At 46.5% G+C, this 13269-nt stretch overlaps 1 protein-coding gene across 1 annotated transcript in view; it reads right to left on the reverse strand.

Moving 5' to 3' along the window:
• Positions 1-10288: 10288 nt before the first annotated feature.
• C8a (complement C8 alpha chain) overlaps positions 10289-13269 on the reverse strand; it is a 60218-nt gene continuing 57237 nt past the window's right edge. Inside the window, exon 11 of the mRNA XM_015484938.2 lies at positions 10289-10742. Within this exon, the coding sequence (XP_015340424.1) occupies positions 10591-10742 (152 nt within the window). The 3' untranslated portion in view covers positions 10289-10590. The remainder of the gene's footprint in view (positions 10743-13269) is intronic.

Here is a 13269-nt window from a genome sequence, read left to right on the forward strand (position 1 = left end):
CTCATACTTTTGAAGATGCTGAGCTGGTCCCCCTTGGGGTCTTCACATTTAGGAGGAGACTGAAATATAACACGAGGATTAAACTAAATAAATGCAAACTGTACTTTTGGAGAATCATGGCCACTGTCGCTCACCCTGGTGTACCTGTGAAGGAGCTGATGGAGAAATACACTGACCATAGGATCTTGCACACAGCAGTCCCACATTTGCCTGCCTTCCTGATTCATCCTTCAGGTCTCAGATTTTCTCTTCTTTTGGCCTTCACTCTTTCCATTAGTTTAGGAGATGATATAGTGTGAATCTGGAATATTCTTCAGCAACACCACACCAAAGACCAAGGGTTTACCATGTATTCAAACCCTGATCTTCAGTAGGGTGCTGCTGGAAGGTAAAAACAAAAAATGTCATGGGGCCTGGAGGGAGGTTTCAGGGCCTTGAAGGAGATTGTGGGACCGTGGTCTGTCTCTTCTCTTCTTTGTTTTTTTTTACTTCCCGACCATCATAAGGTGAGAAGGTGAGCAGCTCTGTCCAACACATGCTCCCTGCTGTGATGTGTTGCCTTACCACAAGCCCCAAAGCAATGGAGCTCTTTGACCATGGAACAAAAGCTGAAGTCATAAGCCAAAATAAACCTTCCATGTTTTTTATTATCTCGAGTATTTTGTTATAGTAACAGCAAGCTGACAGCACAGAAGAGATGTTTATTCTCTCCGTTCATACTTTATCCTGTACTTCCCTCATCGACCCTCATCACAGTGCACAGACAATCGGAAGCATAGATGTATTTTGTTTTACAGATTGCAGATTCTATTAATAACATCATGTCTATCCATCAATGTTTCTAGACTTTGCAGACATTGTGTTATAACTTACTCCTTGGTGATCTCTTATTCCTTCACAAATATAATACCCTTAGAGGTAGGAACACTATACTAATATATCCTGAGGACCAGGCACAATGTTGGGCACTAGTGGGTGATCAATAAGTAACTGTTGCATGAATTAATGAACTAATGAAAGGGGATGAATTGGGGCCAAGGGAAGAACCTCCCCCTGCTGGTAAGAAACTTGAGTGAGTTGGTGGCATATGATGGTGGCACCATGAGACTTGGGACATAGCAACCCCAAAGATAGGGGCAACCTACACAGTGGTGAAGGGGACATACCTTCAGCTGGCTTTATAGGCAACTTTGCAAAAGAAAAGTGAAATATAAGAGGAAGAATTATCACTGACATCAGGAAGGGGCTGACAGTGCATGTTTGGGGGTCGTGGTGGTAACACCCTCAGGGAGAGCTAGGAACTTTACAAAGAAAGGGCACTGGAAGCTCTAATCATCAGTGGAGCACACCTGAGAAACACGTCCAGAGACTGTCGAGGAAACGAAGATTCAAGGAGTTGCAAAAAGCTTACCCTATATGTGGCAGAGACAGGAAAGAATAACCTTTTAAAAAAAAATCTCTTCTTCCAACCTTTTGCCTCAACCTCAGGTCTCTCATCTCCAGGACTAGTTTGAAACCTGGACCACGCACCTGAAATCTAATAGCAACACATTGAAACTATACACCTTAGGTCTTTGAGATTCTTGTTTATTAATTGTTATCATAAAATCAGATTTTTCTATGCAGTGTTTTTCTCTTTGAGTCATCTTGCCTCAGCATTAAGCCAGACTCCAAAACTGAGGCATTCAGACACTCCAGGGCCTGTTTGTGAAGATGGTGTGATGTTACTGCTCAGGCAGAACTGGAGACAGCATAGACAGAGGGTAAGCAGAGAAGTGTTTAGACTTGTTCTCTGAAGCCAGGGTGCTACAATGGAGGCCAGGCTCTGGGATTCCCTATTTTTGACTGTAAGCAGGTTCTGTACCTGTCTGCACCTTCATTTCCTCACCTGTAAGATGGGGATGATGGAATTAGCAACCTCTTAGCATGTTCTGATCATCATCTGGATGCCTGTATTTCAGAAGACACCTTGGACCCATTCAGTTATAACTAGCTGTGTCATTTCCATGGTCACTTCCAGAGATTCTCAAAACACCAACAAGAACTACAGATTGTTGGGTTTAGAAAAAAAAAAGTCACTTAAAATCCCAGCCTTGGTGGTGCATGGCTGTAATCCCAGTGGCTCGGGAGATTGAGTCAGGAGGATTGCAAGTTCAAAGCCAGCCTCAGCAATGACGAGATACTAAGCAGCTCAGTGAGACCCTGTCTCTAAATACAATACAAAATAGGGCTGGGGATGTGGCTTAGTGGTTGAGTGCCCTGAGTTCAATCCCCAGTACCAAAAAAAAAAAAAAGTCATTTAAAAAGCTTTAAAGAAATTTCAGTGCAACACCCACTACAACATGCGAGAACAAAAAGACATAAAATAGCTTAGCTCCTGGGAAATATCTTAATAAAGGACATGGAGGGCTTTTCTATCCCAAGCTCTGGGTTATTAAGGGAAAATGTAACAGCATAATAACTAATATTTGCAGAGGGCATTACCAGTTACAAAGAACTTTCACATACTTAATCCAGCTTAATCCTCTCAATGCCTGCAAGAGGAAGAATTTATTATCTGCCCTTGACAGGTGATGAGACAGAGCCTCGGAGAGACTGAGTGATTTGCCCAAGACCACACAGCTCATAAGCAACAGAGCTCAGTCCCAGGGCTGCTGCTGTTTGCCATGTTCACATCGCCCCCGACGACAGATACAGATCTGGCTTCACCCACAGGGCCGGTGCCCACCTGCCCGCTTGCATAGAAGGGATGAGAAAGGCCTCTGCTCTGACATCCCTGCGGCAGAGAAGCCACGAGGGTTTGGAGGTCTTTGTGGCAGACAGAGGGTTGAGACCTAATGCCACAAATTCCTGTGTGACTTTAATCACATCACTTATCTTCTCTGTGCCTTTTATCCTCATTGGAAAATAGTCACTCAGCCATGTGGCACAATCGTAAGGGCTAAATGACGTGACATGCACTAAAGAACGGCCGTTACTCCAGGGTGTCTGACACCCAGCAGATGCTCAACTTCTCCCCATTCTTGTGCCTTAAACAAGACGACCCTCACTAACTTCCGCCTCTTTTTTAGCAGCCTTGATCTTGTAGCCTTGAGCATGTAGATGCATTTCACAGCAAGAAAAGGGAGAAGAAACCGTGATCACATTTGCAGTGAGAAATTCTCAGAGGATCATCAAAGGACTCAAGCAGCTGGTGTGACATTCACCTCTGCTCAGGAGGCCACAGCGGAGCGGGCACTCCCATTATCACGATGGGCTGCACCCACCAGTTATCTTGAGTCTACACCTTGCACCCCCAGGTGTTCCTTCATCCATCATTGGCCGTTGTCTGGTATCCACTCCCCCTTCCCCCACCACCTCCTGCCCGATGACTCCTCGTTAATAAGCCGGTTTGTTCACATCCTGAAAACTATCTGATTCTGGCCCCTTTTATCCCAAACACCATCCATCCATCAGCTGCTTGCTCCACACGCTTGGTTAGGAAAATGGGAATGGGGGAGGGAGACAAATCATAGATAAAACTTCTTAGCTGCTATCTCTAAAGAAATAGAATGGATAAATAGATCTGTCAGGGATGTATCATGCCACAGGACAGCAAAATCTATTTGTTAAAAACAGGTTAGGATGGGAGGATTTATCTCACATTTTAAACTGTTAATATAGAAGGGAAACATATTTTCCTTTATCTCTCCCAGGGGGTTGGGGGAAATCCCAAGGCCATGAATAAGGAATTTTAACTTGATTTGATGGACTTCTCTTCACTGGGGAGGCACAGGTAGACTCTCTATTGACTTAGTATAGAAACCGGGCTCTGCCGTCCTCCGATGCACTAATAAGTTTGCAGGATCCAAGAATCCCGGTTAGTGGCTTTCCAGAATGTTCTCTCTTACAAGTTCCTGCATGCAAGACACAAAGCCCAGTATTGAATGGAGAGAGAGAAAGAGAGTGAGAGAGAGAGAGAGGAACAACATCAACAAGAAAGCTCAAACATACCTAGCACCATGTTAGGTGCAGGGGCTACAAAGGTAAACAGGAGCCCCCGCCTTCCCTTTGGGAAGTCACTGCGAGGGAGACAGACAAACAAGCTAGTGCATGGAAAACAGCCACAAGCGGGTGTGGCACCCGATGAGATGGGAAGTCATGCAAAGTGTCGGGGTTGGCTTTCTGGGCAAAAGCACAGCTACCTGTGTCCTGAAGAGAACAGGTAAGAAGCTGGAAAGGGGGGAGCCAGGGGTGGGGATGAGAGGTGCTTCAGGGAGTAACATGCACAAGCCCTGGAGGGAAAAAGGGCCTGAGCTATATGGGACGTTCAACTGGAAATAGTTCTTCATTCTACAGATATTTACCAAGACCCTGCTAAGGACAAGTCAGTTCTGGGATGACGTCATGGAAAGGCTTGTGTTGTGTATGGAAGCAGGCATACTAGTGAGTTTGGGTTTATATATATATATATATATATATATATACACACACACACCAGGTGGCTTGAACAACACAGTTCTGGAGGGTGGAAGTCCAAGCTCCAGGTGGTGGCCAATCCGTGTCTGTCAATGTTGCTTTTCCTGATAGCAGATGGCCATTTTCCTGCTGTGTCCTCATGTGGCAGATCGCAGTGATGAAATGGGTTCTGCCATGTCTCTTCTTATAAGGGGACTATCTCACCATGACCTAATCACCTCCCAGAGGTCACATCTGCTAGTACCCATCCCATCTGAGTTAGGATTTCAACATATGAACTTGTGGGGGACACAAACATATAGTCCATAATATACACCCAGAAAAAGAAATCTATAATCTCAGGTAGTGATGGTTGTTGTGCAAGAAAAACTAGGTCAGGGTGAGCCTTTTACATAGGGCAGACAGAGAAGGTCTGTGGAGAGGTGATATTTGAACAGAGACTTGAATAGAATGAGGAAGGTCATGTAGGGAGCAAGTATTTCAAGCAGAGGGACAGCAGGTTCAAAGGCTCTGAGGTAGGGCAGGGCCTGGCTTGTGTGAGGCACAGCCAAAAGGCCTGCATGGTGGGGATAGCATGACCAAAAGAAGGACTGGATGGGAGGAAATGAAGTCAGAGGAGAAGTGGGACTGTCATAGAGGGCTTTGTCCATCACATGAGGGGCAGTAATTTCCTTATATAGTGGGCATATGGAGCCTAAGAGAGAAAGGTGGAGTGAGTGGTACATTGGCCTCAGATCAGAAAGTTGTGAATCCAATTTGAAATGCTGTGCCTTTATAACAATAGTTATGGGGTATTGAACCCCTCCCTCCGACTACACCCAAAAAGCACCCCAAGGTAAATGGAGAGGGGTCTGGGAAGTAGCTATGGGGGTCTCCCTCAGACCTAGCACTGGCTGGAAAGGCCAAGTGACTGTTGTGGTTTAGATGAGGTGTCCCCCAAAAGCTCATGTGTGAGACAATGCAAGCAGGTTTGGAGGAGAAATGCCAGGGTCACAGCCTTTACCTAATCAGTGACTTAATCCCCATGGGTCTGAGTGGTAACTGGAGGCAGGTGGGGTGTGGCTGGAGGAAGTGGTTCACTGGGGGCGTGGCTATGGGGTATATATTTGTGTCTGGAGAGTGGAGTGTCTCTCTCTGCTTCCTGATTATCATGTGACCTGCTTCCTTCTGCCACACTCTTCCGCCATGATGTCCTGCCTCACCTTGAGCCCTGAGGAATGGAGACTGCTGTCTATGGATTGAGACCTCTGAAACCGGGAGCCCCCAAATAAACTTTTCCTCCTCTACAATTGCCCAGGTCAGGTCCCTTAGTCACAGCAGTGAAAAAGTTGACTAAAATAGTGACATCCCCAGCCTGATGAGGACCAGCACCAGTACCCAAGGAGCATGTGCAGAAACTGCCCCAGCCTATGTCATGGTGAGGACTTTGCACGGGGCCATTTCCCCTACATTGTGCCCCAGTGGCTTGTGCTGCCTTTCTGACTCTTGCTGGATTCCAAGACTCTGCAGGGTGCCCGCCCCTCCTCCAGACTCTTTCTGCTCCCCTGGCTGGGCTGTCTCCCACAGCCCCCTGGGCTTCTTGCTGTCCCGGGACCCATCACCATGGTTCACAGATCTCTTCCACCAGGCTCTGCATCATTCCTGGTCTGGGACCATATATGACTTCTCTGAACCTCCAGCACCTGGCATGGGGCTGGCATTAGAGGTCACCTGAAGGTCAGTTGCCCGATTCCACAGTGGAGGGGCAGCGGTGTAAATTTTCTTTGTGAGAGAGAAGCGCCCTCTGCTAATCCCCATCCCACCCCTTCCTCTCCATAGAGTCGCCCTGCCACGGCTCATTGCTGCAGCGTGGCTTTTGAAGCCTTCCTTTTCTCTCTGTCCATTTCCCTCACCCTAAAGGCACATCGTTCAGAAGAGATTCATTGAGTGCTGAGCTCTTTAGATCTTCCTCTCTCTCAAGGAAAAAAAAAAGAAGAAGAAAGCTCTTCTTATTGCTTTTCTCTCTGTCATTAATTTACTTTTCAAAAGACACCTTGTCAAGCTGAAGATTATATCTTTAAACCTTGTGTTTACACCCACTACTTATAAACCCTGAGATTACAGAGCTCCTTAAAGGACCGAGGAAGAATGTGCTGAGAGCATTTTATGCTTTTTGCTTTGTGGGAGCAAAGAATTCCTGAAGAAGGGAAGGCACCGATCTGGTAAAGGGCTGCTACCTTTGTGCTGAGAGCCACGGCCGAGTCTGTATGGCCCCTGGCATTTTGCCAACAGTATTGATTGACAGGCAAGGCATTACTATCCGCCTCTGCCGCAACTTTTGAGTTCTCGCACTATTTTGGAGTTCTCATGGGGATTTCCGGGGATTCCCCGAGAGTTCCCATTGGTTGGGGAAGTGCAGGAGGAGGGATTTCCGGGAGAGATATTTCCGGCTGGGGGTTCCTGGAGAAGCCTCGTGGCGTTCGGGAGGATTCCCCGGGAGCTGTGTGAAGTGTTTTCCTGCAGTTTAAAAATAAAGTTTGTTCCTGCTTCAGTGGCTCGTGATTTGTGCCCAGCCAGACTGCGGCACCTTTGAAACGGCCGCAGCTGCTGTATTTTAATTTCTAGAACTTCTGGGGATAGGCCTCCTCAGAGCAGTGGGACAGAGGCTGGCCTCGGTTCTTGGACTCAGAGGACAGGCAGATGGCATTGCCTAGCTAGTGGTTTGGGCTCACACTTGATCCAGATAGTTGCTTAAACCCAAAATTTCTCCAAATGCACCCAGATTACTACCCTGGTCTCCTCAGGAGCCTCCTTGCCTCTCATTTCTCCCCTTTATCATGCAGCCCGGGTGATCCTTCAGATCCCTCCACAGGCAGCCAACACACAGCAGAGAGAGAAGGGCTGAGTGAAGTGTGGGCTCCATAGAACACGGCCAATCCACAGCCTTCCAGCCCTGTGACACTTGACCCAACCGTGCTGCCATCCAGTTTCCTTAGCTGTAAAATAGATCTCACAGGACAAACCGTAAGAGGTTTTTGATAAGACTAGATAAAATAGCACAATTTTTTTAAAAAATCATTTTTCTGTACTAGGGATGGAACCCAGGGTGCTTTACCTCTAAGCTATGTCTCCAGTCCTTTTGATTTTTTTTTTTTTTTTTGAGACAGGGTCTTGCTAAGCACCCAGAGCTGGCCTCAAACTTGTGAGCCTCCTGCCTCTTCCTCCGGAGTTGCCAAATGAACATTTCTGTTCCTGCAATTCTGCTCATCACACACCCCATATGAGGCCTTCTCCACTCTTATGTGTTTTCAACCTTGGCTGCACTTGGAATTGCCTGGGGGAGCTTTTAAAACTCCTGATGTCTGGTTGCCACCTCCAGTGATTTGGATTTAATTAGTCTGGGGTGCAGCTTCTGGACATCAGAATTTATAAAACTCCTCAATAGGTTCTACTGTGCAGCCCAGGTTGAAACCACTGTTTCTAGATCAAGATTGAATGTCCTCTGTAAATTACCCACTTGGCCTGGCATATCTGGGCCCCGATCACTTTCCAGCATGTAACTGCCACTCCCTGGTAAATAATGAATATGAATTAATTATTAATGTAAATTAATTGTGAGGATAAAAAAGTAAATTAATGACAGAATGAAAATCAGTAAGGAATTCGTCTTTCTTTTTCCTCCTTTCAGATAGAAGATCTAAGTTTATTTAGAAATAACTTCTAAACCATATTCTTTAATTAATAATGGTGATGATAATTTGCTGTGTGACAGGCATTGTGATAAGTGTTTTATGTACTTTGTTTTATTTTCTTGAACTATCTTTTCTATTCTCACACACACAAACACACACGGACATGCACACACACACACAATATTCTGTCTCCCTGTCAAACTTTGTCTTGTGCTGAATTTTTAACTCAAAGATCACCTCCCTAATTACTGAATTCAAATATCCTTCAAGGTCTGGGTTAAACTCCTGCCATCCATAACTTACACACCAGGGGACAGATAAGTCTGTCTCCCTCCTGGCCACCTGCAGCATTTATGTTATGTGCCACATATTTGGGTATTAACTCAGTAGTTAATTCCCTGTGGGCTCTAAACTCTACTTGCTTCATGTATGCAGTCGGTCCTCCATACTCAAGAGTTCCTCATCTGTGATTTCAACCAACCTGGGAAGGAGAATGGGTCAGGACTGTGATGGTTGTGTCTGACTAAACATGTACAGACATTTTTGCCTGCTATTATTCTCTAAACAATACGGTGTAACAACTATGAGCACAGTATTTATAATGTAGTAGGTGTTACAAGTAATCCAGAGATGATTTAAAGTATACAGAAGGATATGCCCAGCTTATGTGCAAATACTTTGACATTTTATATAAGAGACTTGAGCATCCATAGATTTTTGGTATCTATGGGAGGTCCTGGAACTGATCCTCTATAGCTTCCAAGGGACAACTGTAAATAAATCTATTACTACCCTAATAAGATTGTGGACTATAGAAAGCTATGGAGCACCAATACATATGCCAGTCTACACACCTAGTACCTAAGAACCTACTCTACATTAGGAATGTAGATTTGGCCTTCAGGGGTATAATAGCTTGGATCTGGAATGTTCCTCTAAAGTTTGTGTGTTGAAAGCATGGTCCACAATGCAACAAACTTCAAAGGTGGCACTTTTAGGCAATGATCAGATCATAAGGGCTTTGACCTCATCAGTACATCAATCCATTGATGGCCAAAAGAATTACTGGGAGGTGGGACCTAGTTGGCAAGAGTAGGTCCCTGGAAGCATGCCCTAGGTTTATGTTGTGCTTGGCTGCTTTTCCTCCTCCTCCTCCTCCTCCTCCTCCTCCCCATCCTCCTCCTCCTCTCCCTTCTTCTCTCCCTCTCTCTCTCCCTTCCTCTCCCTCTCCCTCCCTCTCTCTCTCTCTCTCTCTCCCTCTCCCTCTCCCTCTCCCTCTCTCCCTGCTCCCCTTCCCACCAGCTGCCATGAGTCCAGCAGCTTTCCTCGGCTACACCATTCCACCATGATGATTGCACCTCAGAGCTGGCCAACCATGGACTGAACCTCTGAATCCGTGAACCGAAATAAATCTTTCCCCCTTCAAGTTATTTTTGTCTGGTATTTTGGTGACAGCAATAACAAGCTGACTAACACAAGTGACACAAAATCTGGTACAGAAAACTAATAGAAAAACAGAAAATTCAGTGTCACACAGCATGCCCTCTACCTGAGGCATGGCTAGAGTGCTGTGGGACACTAAGAGGGGCTGGTGTGATCGACTCTCCCGGGGATAGGTCAGGGAAGACTAGTTGATGGTCCCTGGTTGGACTCTCCAAATGAGATTGACTGGAAGATTGGGCAGTACAGATCTCATCTCTGATATGGCCCTTGGATCCATTCGTTTGCTGACTAGTTCCCTGCTGTATTCAAGGCCCAGCCCTGGCTTCTGGGAATACAGTGTTATACAAAACAAACCTGATTCCTCCCTCAAGTTTACCATCTCTTGGGGGGGAAAAAAAGGAGGTATGGGACTGATTATATGTGCTCTGGTCAGAATGTCTGTGTCCCCTCAAGTTTATACATTGGAGTCCAAACCCCAAAGGTGTTGGTCTTATTAGGATGTTGGACTTTGGTGGGAGGGTGATTGATTGGATCATGAAGGTGGAATTCTCCTGAAAGAGGCCCTAGAGAATCGGTAGTCCCCTCCGCCATGTGGAAGCACACAGCAAAAAGATGGTCATGGCTAAACCAGAAAGTGGGCCAGCCCCAGACACTGGATCTGCTGACAACTTGATCTTAGACTTCCAGCATCTAGAACTGTGAGAAAGAAATTTCTGTTGTTTATAAGCCACCCCTTGTATTGTTACAGCGGCCTGAATAGACAAGGACAGAAAAACCATACTGCAAAGGGGAGGTGCTGCTGTCGCAAATATCTACAACAGAGAAGCAGCTTTAGAACTGGGTAGTGGGTGGGGGCCGGAAGAATTTGTGGGTTCATGCTGGAAAAGCCCACGATGCCATGAATGATCAAAGAAAACGGATCTGTGTTGATCTGCACTTTCTCTCAGCTGAAAGAAAATTGGATCCAGTAGCCAGTGCCAGTGGCCCCCTCTGCAGCATCCAGCCCATGCCCCCCAGCTCAGCAGGCCCGGGTCTGCACTTCCCGCCCTGGGCATGAGGCGCCTCCATTCTGGGGTGCAGGGTTGTTGCACTCTCTCCTCCTTTCCTGGGTGCCTCCTCTGCACGCAGACCAGGAGCTCCAGCAGCTCCAGCGACCATCAGCTTTGGCTCCTGCAGAGAGAATTTCCCAGGAGAGGAAGAGGTTAGCCTGGGGGAAGCCACTGGCTGAAATGTACAGAGGGAGGGCCGTCCTGTCACCCTGGAATAGTCTGCAGTCCCTCGGTGGGGAGATGCCTTGGGGTAGCCCACCAAGACCTCTGTGCTCACTGCCTCACACTTAATTTGAAACTCGGGGGCAGAGTGAGAAGAGGCCACTGGGAACCCATCTCATAAAATTGGAATCTGCGATTCCATGGAAGATGGATAGCAGAGGGAGGCCGGAGGCAAGCTCCTCTGGAAGGAGGACAGCAAGACACTGGAGGGTGTGGCGAGCAGGGATACTGCCCAGCTGGGAATTCAGAGCAAAAGTTTGGCTAGATACCTCTCCTGAGCAGATGGCTGGGCTTTCGTATGAAGTTTTCCAAATCAACTCCCCACAGACTCTGATAATGGGGACACGGTGGGCAACAGATTCTCTGCATAGGACATCAGAATACATGCACTGACTGTGGAATGTCTGAAAATCCAGCACCTAGGATCCAGTCCAGGGGGCTGATTTCCTAACAGCGTCTCTATGCCCTTGGGCAACCCCATTTCTTCTCCAAGGCTGTTTCAATTCTATAACACGAGAAGGATGGACTAATCTATTCTTTTCATTATTATTTTTTCATCACTACTTTTTTTCCTAAATGAAATCTTCCACGGACCCCAACATTCAAGTCAGATGGAAGGAGAACTGTTCTGTTTGAAGCTGGGGTGTTTATCAGGCTCACCCGCCTCCTCTGGGGCAGCCCTGAGGACCCCAAGCCTCCTCAGATCCCAGTGTATCATTGGATTAGATTATCTCCATGTCCCTTCCAGCTCTGTAATTATGCTCCCTGATGGGGCAGCCACAGCAGAATTCTCTGTCTCTGTTTCTCCCATCTCTGTGACTTTGTTCCCAGAGGCAATGTTTTGCTGGGAAGACTCCTAGGGACTCTAATGGGTCTCCATGGTGGTTGACGGACTCCCCAGCCTTAGATTCCCTTGCCAATGTATTCTCTGTCAGGCTGAAAGTTCAGCTCAATAGTCCCAAGGCCACCTGACATCCATACCCTGCTTGGAAAAAAGTTAATGAAGTACCTGTAACCTACTGCATGTGACAGGAACAGATATAGAAAGACTGGGGCTTCAAATGCTTCCTCTGTCCCCAACCCTACCCAGGTCACAAGCATCATGCTAATTCCATATGTATGACTTGACTCGGAGATTTCAGGAGTGGAAGAGACCCTGAGACCATCTCACCCTACCATCCACTGGATGAATGAATCCCTTCTAGAACTTTCTGACAAGTGGACAGCCTTCTCTCTCTCTTACTACACACATAGCACAGTGTGTCTGGAAGAAAGTTGATCCTCATTTAAACCAAAATCCCTTGCTCTAATTTCTCTTCATTAATCCTACAACTTCATATCTGTAGCCACACAAAACAAGTCTCCTCCCTTCCCACATGGTCATTTGCAGGGGGACTTTTCCCTCCTGAATCTTCTCCATGCTCTTCCTCCTAGGACACAGGTTTGAATCTTCCAGATTCCCTTAGTTGCCAAAGAAAACTTTGCTTGGCCAATGTCTGATAAAGCAGGCACCAAGAGAAAAGCTCCTGGGACTTCAAAGAAGCACCTCATTCCAGCTCTTTACTTCTATTAACCTAGCCCTTTGCTTTGGGGACATCTGTTGGTATTGAATGCTTGGTCCATTTTCTTCACGTGGCTGTGGAGCCACACACCTCACCACCACCCCATTCCACCCTGTGCTCCAACAATTTGTTTTATGGACCAGAGTATCTTAGATTTACCCACAGACTTCCTTTACATGCTCTTCCTTACAGCAGCCAAATGAGATTGATTTCTACATTGCTTTGGCAGCCCGTGTGTTTTGCTATCATTCTGTGCACCATAGAGAAACAGTTTTGTGTTCCTGGAAAGTTGGAAGCTTAGGTAGTGGGACATGCATTGAGATTCTTGGAGCTCAAAGGAATGTAGATTGGAAAGTTAAGTGTCAGAAAATAGTGCAATAGCTGGGATTCATATCCGGGTCCTCACGCTTCATCTTCCCAGCACGAAGTTTTAACTCTTCCTGGTGTCCACTGGTTCATGCTGCAGCCTATACATTGAAACATACTTGCCCCGATCTCAGTTTGGGTCTTGACTCCAGGCTAGTTTAGGAGTGCAGTGACAACACTTATCCCTTGTAGGGGTTGAATTGTGTTCCTAAAAAAGACATGTTCAAGTCCAAATCCCCATTCCTTGTGAACGTAACCTTGTTTGGAAATAGGGTCTTTGCAGGTGAAATCAAGTGAGGATGAGGTCATACTGGATTGGGGTAGGCACTAATCCAACGACTTGTATGCTTATAAGAAAACATACACAAAGGGAAGAATGTTATGTAAAGATGGAGGCAGAATTTGGAGTGACGCATCTACAAATCAAGGGACCCAAAGATTGCCAACAACACTGGAAGCCAGGAGAGAGGCACAGAGCACAGGTTGCTCAGAGTCCAG

Source organism: Marmota marmota, unplaced genomic scaffold (genome assembly GCF_001458135.2).
Source record: "Marmota marmota marmota unplaced genomic scaffold, marMar, whole genome shotgun sequence".
NCBI classification, from domain to species: Eukaryota; Metazoa; Chordata; class Mammalia; order Rodentia; family Sciuridae; genus Marmota; species Marmota marmota.